This window comes from Haplochromis burtoni, unplaced genomic scaffold, assembly GCF_018398535.1.
Source record: "Haplochromis burtoni strain Fernald_Lab_line unplaced genomic scaffold, NCSU_Asbu1 Contig_76, whole genome shotgun sequence".
NCBI classification, from domain to species: Eukaryota; Metazoa; Chordata; class Actinopteri; order Cichliformes; family Cichlidae; genus Haplochromis; species Haplochromis burtoni.
In genome coordinates this window covers 396,571-418,247 of record NW_024582437.1, presented here as the reverse complement: position 1 = coordinate 418,247, position 21,677 = coordinate 396,571, and the positions used below count along the sequence as shown (strand labels likewise).

The window sequence follows — 21,677 nt, the reverse complement described above, 5'->3', positions numbered from 1 at the left end:
GATGAATTGTCTGCAGAGACCCAGTACTTAAAATACATGGGTCATCATCACAATGGACACTCATACAGTAATCTTGGCAAATAATGGGCTGATGGATAAACGTTTCCTAGCACATCATTTTAAGTAAGTGCTTCTGACTGAGCATCTTGTAATGCGTCATTGTAATGAAATTCCCAGTCAGTGTTGTCATGGAAACGTTGGCAAGTGCAGATACAGCATGTGTTCATCCATGACTTGTGATAAATGGTGCAAAGCAAGTCAAAGAAGACATATCTGGGTTAATATTATTCAATGATTTACTGACAAAATTTCTGTTAAAATTTCAATGATAAAATGAATATGAAAATAATTCGAGCATGAATAGATTCAAGAATGAAATTAAAAGCAGGTGTGGATTTATTTTCTTTGGAAATGCCCTTTCCCCGTTATTTTCACTGACAAAGGCTGCATGTCATGTTTTCCTTTTTAAATTTTGCACGTCGTGATTTTTTTTCAGAAATTAATCATTAAAATCCTGTTTTCACACATGCTTAATGGTAAAAATAGCAGTGATTGAGCACAACATAGGACTAATATAAAGTAATGAGTCCAGAGTTGACAAATTGTATCTCTGCTGTATTAGACCTACACAGGTTTTTAATAAATTTTGATTCATACCTTCAACTGAAGACAATCTGGCTACGCCTGATATGTAAATAGTAAAATAACTCCAGCAACCATTGTGGGAAAGGTAATAATTTTTCATGAATACAACCTTTATGTTCAGGCTTTTTCACTGTCTATGAGTGTTTTTTAGGTGTCGGCCACCTGGCAAACAACTTGTTTCTACAGTGAAATAAAACTCTATTGGAAAGAGCTCTGTAAAATGTTACCATCAGTGATGGTCCCCAGAGGATGAACCTTACCAATATCTCACCCTGGTTTTTATTGAAATTTGTCAAGCTATTGGTGGAATTGCCATTACATTCCCGCAAAACAGAAATATGTATAGACTCTTCCCTTGACATCATCATGTTAAAATAAAATTGACCTAGAACTTTCTATTTTTTAATCTCCTACCTGCAAACCAGCCTCATGAAAAATGCTGCAAACTACAGAAGTGAATAAGGGGAGAAAATGCGACAAAACCTTGATGGAGTGACACAAACTTAAAGATTGTGTTAACGATTGCACTTAGTTGGAGATTATGTATCGGAATTTCAGGAGCAGGACCACGCCTCCAAACACTCGTTCTGGTTGTCATCTATATAGGTTCCCCCAGTTCTGCAAGCTGTTCATTCTCGTTTACGTGCCCCACCCTCCTTGTTCTCAATTCTTTAACTTCTTCACTTCTATTTAGTGCATGGAGATCTGCCAGGCCCGGGAGCCGTTGCTAGTCCCCTTCGAGGCCTTCCCCAAACCGCAGCTCAATTCATGTCAAAGCATTCATTTTTACCTACTAAAACGCTGTCAAACCTAAAATGAGGACATGGGCCCAGCTATTGAAATAAAGAAGTGGAGAATTTATTGTATCATCGTACTTTCTCAAGGCCATAAATGTTAGCAATGTGGCTAATAGGCTTACATGTAGGATGGTTACCATGTTGTAAAGCATTTCTTTTCATGATCAATCATTTACGCATTAGAGTCAAGCGTCAGCATGCATGAAGATTCCAGTATCAAAACACAGTCTGATGCTAAACTGGCCTGTAGAAGGTACTGACAGACTATTGTCATCACACATCTGACCTCCATCATAATGATGTCAGTCCCATCTACCTGGGGACTCTGCCGGCCTGCCTGCCAAACCTCTCAGAGACTGACCCACTTTCAGAAAGGGAAAGTGCATGTCATCAGTCTTCAGAAAGGGGATAAGCTAAGTGGGTGCAGTCACATCCAGTGTTCTTTAAAAAAAAAAAAAAAAACACAACTGGTGTGCACTCATGCTCAAACCAATGCTTGCCCACTCATTTAATCTAGCATCCCTACACTGATGTGGGGATTACAGCATCTGATGATTCAGATGCCTTATGAACCGAGGAGTCATGGTTATGCAATGTCAACATAGCATTTCTCCTTACAGCTGGAGCGGAAATGGACCCATTGTAGCAAAGATGCAAGTGTTAGCTCATGTAGATTTAATCAGCTTTTTGCTTTAATTTTCACTGAATGTGATGGGTATTATGCAATCACTAAAGGCTTATGTGGGCAGACTCAGCTGCACTGACCCAGTTTTTACTGGTGTAAGGGCAGGTTTAACAGCTTCTGAGAGATCCCAGTAAAGTGGATCTAATGCACTCCACAGTCAGAACCACAACCCAGGGGACATCTGTAGACAGGTCGAGAAAGCTTTTACGTAAGATGAGCCATCACGAGAGCATGTTGCTTGCTGGAACTTGGGTTCTGATGAGATACCCCACCCCCGTTTATTTATTTATGGGAAGAAAAAAAAAAAACAAAAAAAACCAAATAAACAAAACACTACAACATAGCCAGAATTATCATGCTTTAATAATAAAGATGCAAGGACATTGATGTTACTACCAGTATTGCACATTGCTCAGGCACATTACAAGTGTCAGTTGCTTTGAAGCATTAGCTTCTATGAACAATACACAGGCAGTACCAAGTAAAGCTCTACACCCAGAATGAGGGGAGGAAAAATAAAAAAAATAAAATAAAACTTCACAAAACGGTGAACTTGCATTAAAGCTTTGGCTGAAGGTTTAAGGTTACTTTATGAAGAAAGGAAACATTCCAGAACCCACCACCCATCAAACAGAAAGCAGCAGTCAGTCTTTCACCTCCTGAAAATCTCTTAACACAAAGAACTTTTGCTTTAAACAGCTAGGGGCACCACAGGACTATGATAACACACAACCATCTACCCAGATGATCTGCTTATACATGTAAATCATAAATAAATACATAAATAAACTTTGTTATAAATAATCCCTTCCATGTCACCTCTTGGTAACTACAGTGCAAAAAAATAACAGTGCTCAAACCAAAATGACTGCATTGATATCAAGTGTTCAACGATGTCACAAATACTCTTGGAAAGATGCTTAAGTGCTTTAGTTCAAGGTCAGGGGTTTTGCATGCGGATTGGAAGCCATTACGCATCAGGCCTATGAGTGATGTGACGAAGAGAGTGCAATCCCATGATGCAGCAGCCCCTAATCAGGGCAGCAATGTTGTACACCGGAGTGCTTCCGTCCAAGCCATGCCGTGAGTACAGCCAAGCCACTGTAGGCAATACTGGTGCCGCTACTGCCACCAGATCCACGAGGAAGCTGTTGCTCCAGTAACGCTTGCCGACCACATCCAGTCCTGATGACAGATGAGAATCCTCCTCGCCGACAGTAAAGTCCAGCTCCTCCATGAATCGTCTGTTCTCGGAAGGCTCTGAGCAACATGTGCCGGAATCGGCGGAGGTGTCGGGGCTCTCTGGAAATGTGCTGGGTTGGGAAGGTGTTGAGTCAGGCTGTTTGGTGGTGGTGCAAATGGAGCCAGGTAGGTTTGGGAACCCTAGAAGACTAACTGGGGCTGATAGAGCTGTATCTCCTGCTGCAACCCCATGGAACTTTAGAAGCTGAAAGAGCAGAGCCTGCAGGTCTGGAGGCATGGGCATGATGTCGGCCTGGACTTCTTTGTCCTGATGTGGAAGTGTGCCTGAGGTGGCAACCATATCTGGTAGAGTGGGCTGGGTTCCAGTGGATGAATCTGTTGACTGTCTCTCTCCTGACAGCGCAGACACTCTGGGCCCAGACTCTGCACTGGCCCTCAGCTTGCTGCTACAGTCCTGACTGAAGTCCATTGCAGTGGACATGAAGACCTTCTCCAAAATGTCCGCTCTGTTCGCCATCTCATCATTTGCCAGCAGCCCGCTGTCTGCCATTGCCTCTGCTCCTTGGTATCCCAGCTCCATTGCACCTTCCTCATCCACCACCATCTTCTTCCCGCTGCCATCAGAGCTGTCGTAGATAAAGTCCAGGGTGTTTTCATCTTGGAGGTTGGCACCACTCTGGGCGAGCTCCATGCTTTGCAGCAGGGACTCCAACTTCCTGTTTTGGATGTTGATGTCAATGAAGTATTTCTGAATTCCTTTATCTTTTTCCATCAGACTGCTCTTCATGGTTTCCACCACCTGACGCAGCTGCTTGATCTCTTTGCGTGCTTCTTTGAGGGACAGCTGAGCCTCCACCCGGTGGCACTCCTCTTCAATCCAGTCCTCCCTCATTCTGCTAAGCTGGGCTTTAAGCTCCTCAATCTCTGTCTCTCTAATAAAGAGGGAGGAAAACATCCAAGTAACTTAAAGGAACAGTTTTTGAATACACACTTGTGAACTTTACCATGTAATTTGTAAAGTTTGGGAAAAAAAGCCACTTATATGCCAAGTCTGAAGCTATACATAGTTTAGCTAAAGACTGGATGTTCTGGGGGATGGCTGTGACAACCCACTGTGTGTGGGTTTAGGTGGCTAGACATTTACTGTTAGAAGAGAGAAATACACTATATGGACAGAAGTCCTAGGCCACTTACAAATGCCGGGAGGTTTGTTTTTTTTTTAAAAATAAAAAAAAAAATAAAAAAATACTGCACTTATTGAGTTTGTAACTTTGTGTTTTCTGCCACTTTAATACAAATGTCTGTGAAGGCTCATGGCCTGAATTCAAAGGGGGGAGTGAATAACTATTCAGTTTGAAATGTATGAAAGTATGTACAGTTACACATTTATGTAAAAGAAATTAATCAAATAGGAGGTCATTAGTTTGCAATATTACCCTGACCTAAAATTACTGCTCATGTCTTGAATTTTGTGTCGAAGTGGCAGGTGGGCCACACATGGGCCTTAACACTTGACATATGACTGGGTAGCATTATCAATTTAAAGCCAACAACCTGTGTTGTTTATGGTTTTTGAATAAAATCTAAGAAACTTTTGACTTGTATTTTGATTAGAGTGAAAATTTAAAATTGAGTGGGCACCATGGGATTCCCGGGTTTTTAAGTGGGCCACCTACGAATGGCTGGTGTAACCTAGCTACCACACTTTTAATAATGGATTGCATTTATATAGCGCTTTTCAAGGCACCCAAAGCGCTTTACAATTCCACTATTCATTCACTCTCACATTCACACACTGGTGGAGGCAAGTTGTACAGTTGTAGCCACAGCTGCCCTGGGGCAGACTGACAGAAGCGAGGCTGCCATATCGAAGCGAGGCTCCATCGACCCCACTGGCCAACACCAGTAGGCCAGAGGAGACAAGTGTCTTGCCCAAGGACACAACGATCGAACCGGCAACCTTTCGGTTACAGATGAGCTTCCCAACCCCCTGAGCCACGGTCGCCCCATCTATTAATCCATCTAGCCCCAGCAATGCCATTCCTATTGATTTCTTACTATGCCTCCTTTTTGTCTTAGTACACATTCAAAGAAATTGTAGTAAAGTAAAAATAAATAACTCATATTTTCACCCAAAATAAAATGGGCATATTTTGCCATTTGCCCAGATGCTCCTGTTTGAGTCTTCATGCTAAACCACAGTCCCATATTTAATGAATGACAAGGACATTATTTAATCCATCACTGTTAAGCGCAGCATACGAATAAAGAAACACTTTAAAAATATGCTTTGCTATGCGCAGTCTTATGCAACACTCCTTTTCCAGGGGGTTTAGACTTCACAAGATGTTACTGAGGAGCAGAACTGCAGCATGCAAGCATTACATCAGCACAGCAGTACATTTTTGCTGTCATCCTATCTTAAAACTGAACAGCTGGACATGAGGCTGCCAACCTGTCATGGACTCTGTTCTCAGACTCCAGCAGTTTGGTCTTCAGGTGTCTGATGGCCACTTCCTTCTGCTGCAGAGGGGTGAGGTACTGCTCAGGGTTCGGAGGCCTGATTCCGTGGTTGTCACCACATGAATGGTAGCAGCCCAGACCTGCCCTTCTGTTGGGCAGACAAAGAGAGGGAGAAAGGGAAATGAGGTTGCCGGTGGATGTTTACACCTCGGGAAGTGATTATCTGTCATTCATCAAGCAGACATTTTTAAACAGCTGCAGAAAACAAACCAATTTAAAACTTCAGCTAAAATTCTCCCCACAGAATGTAATTAGTCGGATTCAGAGTGCTGTCAGGGCAGATGCTCCCTGAAGCCTGGAATTACTGTCTGACACAGGATTACTGACATGCAGGCAACAGACTTAAAATCCTAAAATGCTGAATACAAGCAGCATTAGCTAGCAAAGAAATCACCTTAGTGGAAAAAGCCTTGGCAAATGTTCCCTACATGTCCTCAAATAGGTGTGTCATCATGCTCAGAGAAAACTAATAAAAGGATTCCTGTCACCCCCAGAAAAGCTAGCGGATTTGGATGATATGCAAAGCAGCATTTAAGACGCTCTCTTTCACCAGCACGATATCCTAGCAACCTGGGTTACTCTAGGCTTTGATGCAAATATGCTGCATCCCTGCCAGAAATAGATACAGCCCTGGAGAAAGCAGCATGTGAGGGGGAAGCAATGTCACATGACACTTAGCCAGGCAGAGGAATGCTGACAAACAGCACGTCTTTGAGTGACAGGACTGGAGGATTATGATGCACTTATGGAAGCTGTGAGCATGGAAAACAGGGCAGATTCTGTGTCTGCACAGAAACTAAAAGGGTTAAGTGTCTATCGTTTGGACTGCTCCTGAGAGTGGATTTTTAAAGTGAAGGCTTATGCAGGGCTGAGATGCAAACTAGCAGAGCCTTTCAAATAATCTGCTGCCTTAAGCACCATGTTAGAAATTCAGTTTTAGCAATATTTAAGACTCAGGCAACTGTATTCTGTTGTATGAAAAATTTTATGACCCTATTCTCTTTGCCAAAGCAAACTGCTTTCGCTCTAGTTGCAGATGAGACCCAGTCAGAAAGGTCACTGTCTGGATACCATATTCAGACATTTGCTATATTAAATCCCCATTAATCCCAGCTACAGCCACATCATGACCAATATAATCCCAGCCAGCTGCAAGAGAGGAAATGATAACTGTCTGAGCCTAATCCAGCCACCCACTCACTAGTGGTCACTGCACATGGCCCGAGCCACAGCCTAAACCTCTACAGTCTCCAAAATGTACCTGCTTCTCTTACAAAAAAGGTTACACTTCAAACACATTTAACAGGAAATAAAGAGAAAACGGCAAATAAGCATGAAATCTATATTTATTACCTAGAAGTGGGGCTGGAGGTGCAGCTGCTGCTGTTGGTTGAGGAGGCAGCTCTTGGAGGAGTTCGGTAGGGAGCGTAGAGTTCTGCATCTCTGTTGGCTGCTGGGTTCCCGGCTGGTTTGAACACCGGAAGTGGCCTGATGTGAGTGCTGCGACTTAAGATGAAAGAAAAAAATTAAAATAAATGACAACAAATAAATATGGGTGTTCATTAATTTTTTATTTATTTATTTTTTTTAAGTGTGTATATGCACACTGCACTCTTGCTGGATAATGCATGTCTTGAAAACTTAAGTTCAAATCTGTTAGTGATTTATGATGCACATATTAAACCTCATACCTGCGTGAAGGAGCTTTCTTTCCAACTGAATTGGAACTAAGAACCTCCCTGGTCTTTAGGCTGCCTGTGCTGCTGGAAGAGCTGAAGTCTGCCTCACTACCTGAAGGAAGGAAAAAAAGGAAAAAGAGCACAATGTCCCAACAGGATAAAACAAACTGTTGAACAGTCATCTTTAGTGATGCAGAAACACCGACTGATTCCTGAAAGTGTAAAAATGTGGGTTCTACAAAATTATGCCTCCTTTTTTTGGTCGCTCCCTGTAGAGGTCAGCACAGCAGATCATCCGCTTCCATCTCAGCTTATCCCTTGCATCTTCCTGTCACACCAACCCTCTCCATGTCCACCGGGCTGCTGCATCTTCGACACCCTCTGTCCAATATATCCACTATCCCCCCCTCTACGTATGTCCAAACTATCTCAGCCTTGTCTCTCTTTCTTTGTCTCCAAACTGCATGACCTAAGCTGCCCCTCTGACATACTCCTTTCTAATCTTATCCATTCTGGTCACCCCCACTGAGAAAATCTTAACATGTCCAGCTCTGTCTGCTCTGCAATCCATACATAATAGTAAGTCTCATTACAATCTGGTAAACCTTCCCTTTCACTGTTGCTGCATGATTCTGTGACATATTATCCCAGACACTCATCTCCACCCACACTCTTCTTCACCTCTCCTGTGCACGATCCATTGCTTTGGCTCGTTGACCCCAGGTATTTAACTTCATCCACCTTTACTCCCTCTGCTCCTTGCATCTTGGCCGTTTCACCCACCTCCCTCTCATTCACACGCATGTAGTCCGTCTTTCTTCTACTGACTTTTATTCCTTTTTTCTCCAGACTCTCTTCAAACCTGCTCCCTACTCTCACTACGTGGCACAGTGTTGTCTCCAATCATCAGAGTCCACGGAGACTCCTGCCTGACCTCATCTGTCAACCCATCCCTCACCAGTGCAAACAAGAAGGGGCTCAGAGCCAAATCCTGACTCAATCCCATCCTTGCCTTGAACTCATCTGTCACTCCTACGACACAACTCACCACTGTCTCTCTGTCTTCTTACATATTTTTCTGCCACTCCTGACTTCCTCATGCAGTCACACAGTTCCTCTCTTGGTACACCATTATATACTTCCTCTGGATCCACAAAGACGCAGTGCAACTTTTGATCACCGCTATACTTCTCCAGCAACACTCTGGGTTCTACATAATTTAATGAGGGTCAATTTTATAAAAATTAAAAAAAAGAATCCTACTTAAAATTCCTGCTAAAAGAAGCCAAAAGTTACCAGCTAGACATATAGCTCCTGCCTTTAAACCACAGCCCAAGTTAATTTGAGTTTAATGCATGAGAGCAGTTCATTTTCCCAACGTGCCACATTAGAAACTGAAACCGCTTTAGATTGAGTTTTGTTGTGCATTAGAAAACCATTTTCTTTTAAAAAAAAAAAAAAAAAAAAAATCACAAACAATCCTTCATTCAGCAACCACTGCAGGATTATGGTGTTTATATCTCTAAACAGGATTTCCAATAAGATTTATGAGCAATCTATACTAATGCTTAGCCAAAAATGAACCATATCATCATAAATATCACTGGAACGTCACAATTAGCCAATGCTATCCAGCCTTATGCAATCTCTCTCTGCTGTTGTCCTGTTGCAGCAGGACAAAGGCTTGAGGCCTGGGCACAGAGATGTAAGCAGAACAAAAGCAGGTCATCATTTTAGAGTTTCAGTGATTCAAAACTGAAATCAGAGTCATACCTGAGTAGTGTCTTTTTCCATTAAACAAAACCATATTACTGTTTCCGGTGACAACAGCAATTAAAACTGCTCAAATCTCAGTGATCCTCCACCACTTTGTGAGTCAACTAAGAGTCTGTGCACCTTCAGTAAGCTGACCTCCTGCTAATCAGCCTAATTGGTTAAGCTCCCAAACATTTCTCCCCACCAATCAGTGCCCCTTGTTCAGTCTGATTATTAATCAAGCATTTCCCCCCTTTGCCTCAGATTATAAGAGAAAAAAATTAATTTTCTGATTAAAAAAATTCACAGATACACAAATGGCTCTTCTCCCATTCACAATTTTCTTTTTAGTAAGCAGCTGCATCCCAGAGTGGGAAATTGTTATGTGATAACCATGCTGCACTACAGAAGTCTGTGAGTAGAAACAAAACAAAACTCATGAGTGGTAACAGAATCAAACCTTAGGATCAGATGATAATACAGCAGGGCTAAGCTGAAGATTTTGAGATTTCTTGCTTTATCTGAAATTTTGTTTTTGTATTTTTCTCAGTACTCTTTTTTTTGTACCTCTGGCTTTCATGGCCGACCTCAGCTCCCTCTTGTGCCTCGGCGCGCTCCGTGCTTCACCGCTCCACTCGGCCATCACCCTCACCCTCTTCACTTTGGTCTTGCGCTCTGGGAGTATCGGCGATCCGTGGGCACTCTGCTCTGAGCCTGACGGGGTTTTGGAGGGGGACACAGACTGACTAGTGGGGCAGCCGGTGTCATCTATTGTAGACAGGCACACAGACAGTAATAGCCAAGAATGGGCAGCGCAGGGCAGGCAGTCAATCGCAACCTAAGTTTGCTCTCTGGCAGATAGCACAACAGCTTTTACAATGGCTCATCACCACCAGAAAGTAGCTGTCAAGTAGTTTCTGTGGTCACACACATTCACTCTTTGCATTTTTTGCTCTGTTTCTTAATAGAGGCTAGTTTGGGAGAAAACCAAACAAAGATGCTTTTTCTTTTTGAGCGTGCATAACCTTTGCTTAAATTATTTAAAATGTTTGCATTGTAGTATTGTCATAAGATTTTTCAGCTGACCACCAGTCACATTCATTTCATATTAGGCATGTCCTGCCCTTGCCCTGGAGCTGAGCTTCTTACCAGAACAAAAACTGTTGGTGCTGATGGTCCTCTTGGAGTGCTCGGAGCTGATGTCACACTCCCTGCCCTCCTCCTCTGAGAAAGGGGAATCAGACAGAGGCGATCCCTTGTCTTTTGGTCGGAAAGGATGGAGGACCAGACGTGGGATGCGGCTGCGGGGGCTCCCTTTCTGTGGTGATTTGTTTTCCTGTTTATCAGAGCAGGAGGCACTGATGTAGTGCATGTATGATAACTATGATTTTCTTTTTTTTTTCTCTTGAATTACCAAACGATTTAGTTCAGGTCATATTTATCATTAATTATCTTATGATAATAACTGCAAGGTTGCAGATATTTTTGTTTTATCTTTGTTTTTATGGGTAAAAAAAGAGTATTTTGCATTCAGTTAAGACTCACCTCATATTCTTGGAATGGTCCCATCGTGCCTCACGCTTTCTCCTCTGATCAGTGTGAAAGAAGAAAAAAAGATAAACAGGTAAGTCACATTCCTGTGGACCATATATAGATAAGAATTTTGATGTGGAAGTCAAACTCATAATAAACAAAAGCCCTCTATCTGAACCCTGTTACACCACTGAATCCCCCCCATACCCACACACAAATGCTGTCTGGTACAGATGGCACTAGAAGCCTGAAGGCGGACTAGGCCCAACACAGGAAATAAATAAAAAAAATGCTAAAAATAAACAGTGGGCTACCTTTTCATATCAGGATCAGTCGGCCTATAAACAATCAAATGAAGCAAAGGAATTACAGAGAAAATCCAAATGAAAGGAGATTATGTAAAAATAATTATGAGTCTACATCTATGTAAGACTCTTAATAGTTGCAGAGCTTCAATGTACAAGCATGCTGATGTTAACGTACAGAGGTTTGGCATTTCTGTTTACTGTGTTAGCATGCTGAAGTTTGCCAATGAGCAATAAAGACATGCAGAGCATGGGCTGAAATGTCTTTACCTTTGCAGGAAAACTATTACATAATGATGCTAATCAAAAGTTCAGAAAATCTAAGTTTTAACCCTAACCCTGGACAAAAAACAAACAAAAAACATATGGCAGAAATGAATTTTAAATCAAATAAAGGAACACTGTGTGAGATTTAATGACATCACATTGTAAAATGGAACAAAATTAATCCTTTCATTTCCAAGCATGACGGAGAGCTCATAAGCGTGTTGATTCAGTCTAAATGTGAAATGTCCTTTCTAGAAACCATATTCGGTTTGCTTGTTCTGCTCAGCAGCATGGCAGGATTATTATAAGAAGATGTGCTGCCTATAAAGGGCTCGTTCTAAACTTACTTACATCTGTAGTTGGACGTGATAATACCTCTAAATTCTACACACTGGACCTTTAACTCAGTTTGCTTGTGGTTTTGGAACAGTTCGGTCTTTGTGCAGATGCAGATACAAAGAGCAATCTCTTCATGTTCAGCTTATTCATCAAAGTTATCCCAGATTAAAATGATAGATATAAAGCACAGTAATACAGTAGATGAGGCCATGCTAACTCTGCTTATCAGCTGTCTGTGCAAAAAGTGAAGGGCTGCCTGCCAAATGCCACAAAGTGCTTCAATCAATGAAATCTAATGGATGCTGGAGCGATGCTGTAGCTTCTTTTTCTATAAAAGGGTTTGAAATAGAAGCCAAAGCAGAGGGAACTCTGGTCTAACGCTGAACTTTTTTTTGTACATGCACATTTAAACAAGAGAGAAGCATTTTTTATTGATGCTCCATAGCTAAATAATGCAGATCTTCTCTCACGCTTGAATAAACTTTACAAAATTACTTTAGTTCCTCTTGCCTGTTGATTGCCTCTCAGCACCCTCGAGTAAGGGGGTCAGTTGCATAAGTACATACAGATTCTTTTTTGGGGGTGGCATTGGGAATTATGTCATTGACCCCAGGGCCTGTGTGCTGCTGTCGCATCCTTTGGCTCTGATCTCACCTTCCCCCCTCCTACATTAAAAAGAAAAGTACTTCGATCACCTGCCTTTGCAAAACTAAGGACCCAATACGACCTATTATCCATTAATGAGTAGCCCAGAAGTGTGCAAAATCCTCCTTTCCAACCCACAAAGGACCAAACTGAACTGCAAAATTAGAACACAGAGTCTCGGGACTCAAACTCCACTTTCATCTTCTTCAAAAATAGACTGACGTGTTCTGAATTGTACTGCACCACTTTATCTTACACTTTTATTCTTTTGGTTTTCAGGCATCCACAATTTCATCCTTCGCTGTAGTAATACACAAAAGCCCGGTGCAATAGCATGGCAGAATCAGATTATAGGCACCAAGCAGGGCCGGGCGACTGCTGCCGTGCCCTAGCAACAGTCATAGCAACTGAAGGGGATAAGCTGTGCGAAAGAGTCGAGCTAGAAGGAACCAGTTATGTATGAATGTGCACAGAGTGAAGGCTTCTGCTGCTCATCCTACTCAGCCCTTCGCTGATGAAATATCTGGAAGTGTTGAAGGGGAGGTACCATTCAGCTGCTCGATGCTTTCCTCAGACTGAATGAACATTGTGTACTCTAGCCAGCATGTTTACGGAGCATCGTGCCACTGATTTGATGAGATCAATGAATATTTATATTTTTATATTTTTAATGGATTTTCTTTTAACTGTGGCTCTCATTAGTGGGTTTTAAAGGTAAAACAAACAAACAACTAAAAGACAAACCTGGATGTGGATAAACTGAAACAAGAGCTGAGCAGAGAAGATGAGATGTGTGATTTTTCAATCAAAAAGGGTGTGGTCAAGAGGAAATGTGGATGGTGGTGTCAGCCTGTCTGACAGTTTTGGTGCTGACTGAAATGTGGTGTCTAAACAACTATGAGGCAGACTGTCACGAGAATACCAATGATTTTTTTCTTTTTAGGAAGCACCACTACCAGGATGACAAATTTTGGAGGTGATGCCACCGAATGGACTGACGTTATGCAAAGCAAAGGCATCCATGGTTCCCTGACTCGACATGACTTTATTGATCTTTTGACTTCCTTTCTAGTATCTCTCAGAGGCTGAGGTTTTCAGTTTTGAATGTAGTGTCTTAATAACAATTGGCTGGAAAAAGAGTGGTCTCAGTGGATACTGACAGTCTGCTGATGATGCTGGGTGTTTTAGCTTTACGATTGGCTATAAGGACTTTCATTGTAAATATATAGCTCTTGTCAAACATCTCAGTCAGAATAAGCCTATGCACTGAAACCTCCTGATTAAATGAACTAAAGAGATTTGCTGGTTCCTTTTTTCTACTTAGCTTTGCTTGAGGTTGTTTTTATTTGAACTGTACGCACCTTGGTTTTGTAGTATTGTGTTACATTGTGTTGACACTGATTCCTGCCCATCCATCTGTGGTATACCCATATTTGATGATTTGACTGCGGCCAAGTCTTTCCACTCGCACCCATACATTCGATCCTTTACTTGTCTCTAGACAAAGTTGATTGGCTACCTGCTGAGTAAGAGGCTAAGAACTGCCCAAGGTGCAAAGACTCCCTTTAAGCAACAAACAGCCAAATTGCCTGCATATATGAACCATAATCAATCCAAAAATAAATAAATAATAATTTAAAAAACTGTATTCCAAATAAACTTCATGGGAGGTTGCTGATTTAGTAAGAAGATGAACTGGGAAAGGATGTTTTATAAGAACTGTCAGTGGGATACAAGTAAACAAGTCTTTAAGCCTCCACTGGAGCTACTCCCCTCATCCAGATGGTGTTGTTTTAAAACAGCATGGAGTGGGCGTCAATAATAATTCCCTTAATCCATCCCAGAGTATGTGTTTTTTCATAATGGTGGTGACACACATGAACTAATGCGAAGCATCTCATTCCACTTTGACATTAACGTCATAATGCAGTCGGTACATTTGCTGTGTTTATTACTGAGGCATTAAATTGCTTGATTTCTGTGAAAACCAGCTGGTGTTTGACTCTTGTTCCCCCTCCCTTTGCTGAAATAAAAAAAGGAAAGATTCAATTGAATGATTTCAATCTCTCTGCTGAGTCACATGTCATACCTGCCACTTTTATTTTAAGCCCACCAACCCTTAAACAGACTGCATCATAAATGCATGATGTCAGTGCTTGGAAGTGACTTTCACTTTCAGCATGAAGCATTCTGAAACTAAAAGTGACTTTTGGTAAAATAGCTTCCAGCCAGTACAGAAGATGTGTTTATGGAAAAGAAAACCACAGTCAACAGAATTATTCTCCATATAGTGGCGATCATTTTCGTTTGCATGTCTTTCCAGTGCTGTCAACACACCCAAAATAAAAGAGAATTTGGGCAGCCATTTAAACCATCATTAATAAACCCTCGGACAGCGCACCATGTGTTTACATGCCTCCCTTTGTTTACCACAGCTCCCTTCAAAATCCATTTTTCCTTTTCTTTTTTTAAACTGAGTACTATAAAGCCTATTTAGATAATATCGTACCAACAAATAAAGCGGTTCTTTTCATATAACCATTTAATAGTTGCTCGATTTACATTTTTATCCTATCGCATCCAGCCGTGGGATTTTTGTTTTGTTTCATGTGGCGCCCCCGCAGTTTCTGGGAATGTTTACCTTAGGCGCTGACATGTCTCCATGATAACGATGTGCGGAGTCAGCTACAGGACGTCTCTGGCTGTAAACAACTTCAAGCATGGGGTGGACAGATTTCATCCAACATGTCATATTTATGCGCATAGGCAAAAATATCATTATTGGAAAAAAAATCTAAAGAAGACTCGCTCCTGAACTTGTAAACAGCTCCACCCCTCCCCACCTGCTGCCATTCCTAAAATAGTTTTAAGGGAAGATTTTTAGAGGCTAACACGCGTTTGATGCGACATGGTTTTCAATGAGAGGATCAAAAACACAACACCACCTGCCTGGATGATGGACGGTGACGTTAAACGGTGATGTCTCTCAGAAGGATGCGCGTCAGTTTGGGTGAAGCACAAAGGGTCGTTCCTCTGTTGGTGGTGCCAGCCTGCGCGCTGCTGTGTGGATGTTGTGCGGATGAGAGCTGAGTGCAGACTGACGACGCAAGCGATTGGGCAAGAAGTGAGACCACTGACTGTGCGCGCGCAATAAAGTGCCCGCCATCCCAAGTGTGTTACATAACGAGCGGGGCGTTACTTAACCACCGAAGCCCCCCCACCGTGTAGCGATATGGACTTTGTACAGCAGTACACTGCGTGCTGTCCACGTTTCAATTTTACATACACTTAGTCTATACATTATTCTTAGAAATGCACATGATGCAATAGTATGCTATATTATAATACCACGTCCCACCGACACTGCAAAACTAGATTTAACAGGATTTAACATTGATCGAAACCATATCATCTAAGATTTTACATTCCCTGCACGGATTTGCGGCATTCCTTAAAACCATCCCAACGGATACAAGTTAGAACCGTTTAAATACCAGATATAAAAATGTCATCTGCTGTACACATACAGAAGGTTGTTGTTTTTTTCCCCGAATATGTACATGAAGGTTAACACTGTCTGCTGACTTGCTGTCAGGGCCTGTTGGCTCTCCATGGTGCTGAAACTGAGGCCGATTGAAATACGACGCTGGCGCTTTAAATGCCATTCATGCCGTAACGTTTACAGATTCTGCAAACACACACATACATAAAACAGTGTTTTTGTCACGCCGCTGACTGGCAAATGTGCTGAAATCAGAGTGACAGACATAAAAATAAAACTTTGAGCGCGGTGAAATAACTCGACTGTTAATGTTTTTGTCTTACCTCATTTATTTGGATTTTCATCAGCTAATTCCAGTCGTTTTAAAGTGGATTCTAAATGGAAACACAGCACAGTGACTAAGATGCCAGCGTGCCACCTCTAAGCAGGAGTTTGTCTTGTATCACGGAGGACCTCTGCTGGAACAAGAAGACACTGAAGCTCGGTGGGCAGTGATGCTTTATTTTAAGATGGTAAACAGAACAGCTGAGCGTATGCGCGTTTAAAATCAACTACCATTTTTGCCCTCACAGGCCTACTCCACAAAGAGCAGCTCGACATGAAACAGGAGGGAAAGTAATAGTAGCACTTTAATGTAGCTGAAGCAGTTTCAGTGTCCTAACGTTTTGTTCACCGTCCTGCTATAAATGTGATTTAAAATGATTTAAAGGGTCAAATGTTACCTTCCCCAAGCTGTTATCACTTCTGGAGACCTTTAGCTCAATATCAGGTTATAAACTTAATATATCGAAGACTCAGATTTTAACTTTTAATTATAAGTCAAATCAGGAAATTAAGTCCAAAGCTAACTTGAATTGGGATTTGGAGCAAATTAAGTGTCTTGGAGTAAGTATCCCTAAAGATCTCTCAAAAATATATCATGCAAATTTGAAACCTTTGTGCTATAAAATAAATGAGGATATTAAAAGATGGAACTTAACAATTTCAGGAGTGGGACAAAATAATTTCCAGGTTCATATGACAGGGGAAAAGATCATGAATCAAGTACCAAACTAGCTGGCTATAAAGATAAAGGGGGGTTGGGGTTCCCATGTTTGAAAGATTACTATGTTTCAGCTCAACTGAGGACCCTAGTGTGTTGCAATGTAGACTACCAAGCAAGATGGAAAGAAATAGAAATAGTTGCCTCAAGAGATTTTCCAATTCAGGCAAACTTAGGGGATGTGATACTTATTAAAAAACAAATTAATCAAGGAAACCAATGGATTAACTTGCCTTTAAAGCTTTGGTTACAATTTCTTAACAAGAATGATTGGAATGAAGAGACCAGGATCTTAAGATGGTGCTCTTATGATCTTGATTTTTTACCCAACAAGATAGATGCGAGATATAAAAACTGGGTAGGACAAGGCTTAACGGCATACTGTATGTTTTATGATAAGGGAACTCTTAGGGACTTCCAATCAGTAAAAGATCAATACCAGTTAAGCAATACGGATTTTTATACTCAGTAAATGTGGATAAAGTGACCAAGCTGTTATATGGCATTTTGAGTCTGGCTGCCCGAAAGACTATCACTCAGAAATGGCTAAGTGTGAAAATTCCATCGCTAAATGACTGGCACGAGACGGTCTATGGGTTGTTTAAAATGTAAAAAATTACCTTCTCTCACAGATTTCAGTATGACACATTTGTTGAGATTTGGGACAAATGGAAACATTACATTTTGTCAAGGCGACCCGAATTTGTTTGAACCTCTGTAATCCTGTATGTCATATTTTTGAACTGCTATATAGCTAGATATGTATGTGTGTGTGTGTGTTAACTAGATGGTACACCTGTTTGTTTACTTGTGTTTTTATAGGTTGTGTCTTACTTTATGTTCCTTATCAAAAAAAAAGTATATTTTTGTTTGTGGTAAATTCTAAATTAAAAAAAAGATTTTTTTTTTTAAATGATTTAAAGGCAGCACAGATATGGGCAGGTTTTTATTAGGATCTATTTTGAACTGAAGCATATAGGATCCTGCGAACAACACTTACTATCAATAAATCAACAAGACTAAGGGGGCAATATTCAGTATTTTCAGAACAGTAACTACCATTAGCATAGTTTATCAATGTATATGGAAGCCAGACAACCGAGACTAAACAAACTAAGCACAAAACAAAGGAATTTGTGTTTGGTCAAAAGTGTTCAATAAGGTTGAGGTCAGGACTGCAGGCGGGCACTCCAAAATTCTGGAGTCTCTGATAAACCCCAATCTGTGGGGGTAAGCATTGTCATCCTGGAGGACAAAGTTTGTTTACAGACTGTGGAGATATGGGACTGACACTGATTGTAGAATCTCATCTCGCGGCATTGAGATCATCTCCAGTGATGATAAGCCTTGTTTTTTTTTAGTGAGGGAGATGCTGCTCCACATCATCACGCTGCCTAACGAAAAGCTGTTACCCTATCAGTGCAGCAATCAGCATAGCGTTCTCCGGATCTTCTCCATACTACCTGATTATCCAACCGCTGTAAACAAAATTAGGACTCATCACTGAACATAACATTCCTCCACAAGCTCAAGTTTCACAAGGTCCACCACAAATGGACCTAACAGTGAAGGACAGTCATGGCAGGTCCCCTGGCAGGCCTATGAGCCTGGAGATTGACTGTGTGCAGTCTGTTCCAGATCGTCTGGTCCGTCTGTCTCTGACATCTCCTGTTAAATGGAACGTGGCCTTCAGTCTCAAGATGGTACCAAGGCTCACTCCAGAAAATGCTGAAACTTGGTTTTGTGAAACACTGGCTTGAAGTTGCCCCATGGTGTAGACCATATCAAACATAATATGCTCAGAACCAACACTTATCAGAGCAAACACCAACTGATACTGTGGCAGGATCCATACTCACAGGTGTTGCTAATCAGATGCTAATCACCTGATTGTCGTCAACAACAGAATAAGCTGTTTAGCAATGACAGAGAAGATTTGTCAAGTTTTTAATGGACAAAACCCACAAATTCATTGTACTTACAAATGTGGCACCATTTAAGGAAATAAACAGGTTTTCCAACAGATTGCTAAGAAGCATTGTTACAACAGAGAAATCATTAACCAAACACACATCTCCTTCCTTTGTTGATAAGTTTATTTGTTCTGATCATCATTAGCTGTCTGATTCTGATGTTTGGGATAACACTGGAGTCTTTCGCCATTATGATAATTTTCTTCTGTTTGCTACTAATGCAAAGAGACAGACAAGATAAGGCCTGGGAAACTCAATGCAAAATCTGAATCAAAACTGTGATGCTTCTGACCTTATGTGTTGTAAATACATTTACACAAATATCTAGAATGATCTCTTTAAAGGGGGGCAATTGTGCTCATCTCCACTGACATATTTTTATTCCCAGACTCTACTAGAGTAGCTTTGCATGATTCACAGTTCAAAATAATCCTTGTTTATTTTAACTGGACCACGATGCAGTCCTCTCACTGTCTGCTAAAAGTTCCTTTGAGGACAACTGCTTTTTTCTGATAGTTGCCTCTTGCCAACAAAAATCTTGAAAAGCAGCTGCTCATGACAAGAACTGCGCACCCGAGATGACCACAGTAAGGATATCTACTCTTACTGACCAGAGTAGAAAAAAAAATCCCCTCCATCACCAAACTCTGTCTCACAGTCTGCTCTGCTTTAAAACAAGTGGCTAGGTTTGAGTGAAAGCTAATCACGAATAAAAGTTTCAACACCAATTACATTTTAACCCTTAGCTGCTCCCACGTTGGTCTCTGTTCTGTTCGCGGACGTGGGAAAAGTCTTCCCTCCCTCTTGTAATGTACGCTAGAGGCCATTGGAGGTCAGCAGAGTCTCGACGAAATCATTCGAAGGGCTCTACGCCGAGGCTGAGCGTTTTAACTTTACAATGTTCACACCACTGAGTTACATTTAAACCCAGGAACCTTTTCGGCTCTGGTTATTTAATGACATTTCCGCCTCTGAAAACCTACGCCTACTCAGTCATTAAAGTAAAAACGGAAAAAGAAAGAAATCATCAAATGATATTTATCCTGAAAGTTAGTTTTCCCTACATTTGGTATATTTTTTGTAAAATATGAATAATCTTTAAAGATTTCTTTAAAAAATGTCGCAACTTTACGATCACTTCGTTTGTGTCTTCAGCGTATCTGCGCTTAAACTCTAATCTAACGTCATCGTCCTTGGAAGCTTTCACGCTGTCAGACTTACCGATAAGGCTGTTAGTCCCTTCCAGTGTTTCTCAAATTTGACAAGGCCTACGCTTAATTTTTCAAACTTGCCAGTGAAAAAACACAGGCTAATAAGAGGAAACAGTGAAATGTCTCATATAATTTCATCCACAAAATTAGATAGGGGAGACCGGGGATAGTTGTAACGTCGGTCAGTTGTAACACTTTCAATTTCTCCAGTCAGGGCTAAGTTTCAAATGATGTGATTCATCCTGTACATGCCCAATTCAGTTCTTCTATCACATGTGAAAAATTAGCACATTTTGGCAAACACGGACAATTTAAGAAGAAAAAAAGTAATTTATATGCCAAAAAGCAAGTTTATTTCAATTTCTAATAGCATTGTCTGCTTTGCAGTTAAACTCATCAAACTTAAATTATGTTATTTGTATGTCTATGGGGATATATTCTGTGTAGGTCTAGGTCTTTAGTGCTAATGTTTTAGCCGTTGGCTGTAATGTTAGCTAGTTCATGGCTATAGGAGTCTGGGTCAGTTGTAACAGCAACAGTCTGGGTTAGTTGTAACAATAATGCAAGTGTTACAACTTACCGCACTATTACTTTAACTTATATTAAACAAGTTGGGGCAATGACATCAGCAGAGAGAGGTTCACTGGTCACCTTTGTATATGCGGTTAATGCCATTGGCAACACAATTCCTCCGATGTTTGTGTTCCCACGCATACGTTATGCAGAACACTTTGTCAGAGATGGGCCAGTAGGAAGTATTGGTAGTGGAAATAAATCAGGATGGGTGCAAGAAACAGACTTCTTCATCTCTCTGAAGCACTTTGCAAACCACACCAAGGTAAGCCATGAAAAAAGTAATTCAGCTTCATCGTTATGTTCAAAGGTTGGTGCAAGAGTTGTAGGTTACAATGCCCACTGAGCCAATGAGGCCAAACTCAAGAAAGACCAACCACAATTAATGAAATTTTCAGTTGTTGAAAATTCCATAATTTGTCTTTTTTTTAGGGGTTGGAATATGTTTAAACGCTAGATTTCTGCATTCTGTCACACACACATAGCTACATAACTAGATCTAAGTGCATTCAGGTGTTGAATAAAAAAGATTACATTTTAAGATTTTGTCAGTACCCTTATTTCATTGTGTTACATTTCACCCCAGGATATGTTACAACTAACCCAGACTATGGGGTTAATTGTAATATTTCACTCTCTGTGTTTGAGACCATACCATGCAATGAGTAATTGTGCTGCAGAGAAAATAGCTGCACTATTTAATAGCAGAGACGTGTAAATACTTTGCGTTACATTTTGAATCCACTACCTTAAAAGAGCTCCAAGCTACAGACAGAAATGTCAAAAATGTTACAACTCGAGTTTTTGCCATTCACAGTAAAAGAAATCAGATTTCTCACGTGCACGCATTTTACTCACTGATAAATCAAAAAACATTAGAAACTTTCCCACACTGTTATTTCCCCCTTTCACTCTGTCCTCTAGCATGCACGCTTTATAGTACGTCTGTGACATAAAATTGTTTGGGAAGCCCTGCACTGAGCCACCATGTGGGCGTGTT

General features: G+C 41.1%; 1 protein-coding gene across 5 annotated transcripts; it reads right to left on the bottom strand.

The window, feature by feature from the left end:
- Positions 1-2,472: 2,472 nt before the first annotated feature.
- Positions 2,473-16,321, bottom strand: sybu (syntabulin (syntaxin-interacting)). Of its 5 annotated transcripts, none has more exons than XM_005924315.3 (8): positions 16,202-16,321; positions 10,833-10,876; positions 10,437-10,623; positions 9,855-10,055; positions 7,545-7,644; positions 7,207-7,359; positions 5,786-5,941; positions 2,473-4,262 (listed from the first exon to the last, which is right to left on the bottom strand). In XM_005924315.3, the coding sequence occupies exons 2-8, from the start codon at positions 10,854-10,856 to the stop codon at positions 3,098-3,100; spliced, it is 1,986 nt and encodes a 661-aa protein (XP_005924377.1). In that variant the 5' UTR covers positions 10,857-10,876; positions 16,202-16,321; the 3' UTR covers positions 2,473-3,097. The 5 variants fall into 5 exon arrangements, with proteins under 5 accessions (XP_005924377.1, XP_005924378.1, XP_005924375.1 ...); XM_005924316.3 differs by lacking the exon at positions 16,202-16,321 and adding an exon at positions 15,322-15,550 and having other exon boundaries at positions 9,855-10,001; XM_005924313.3 differs by lacking the exon at positions 16,202-16,321 and adding an exon at positions 15,322-15,548.
- Positions 16,322-21,677: the final 5,356 nt, after the last annotated feature.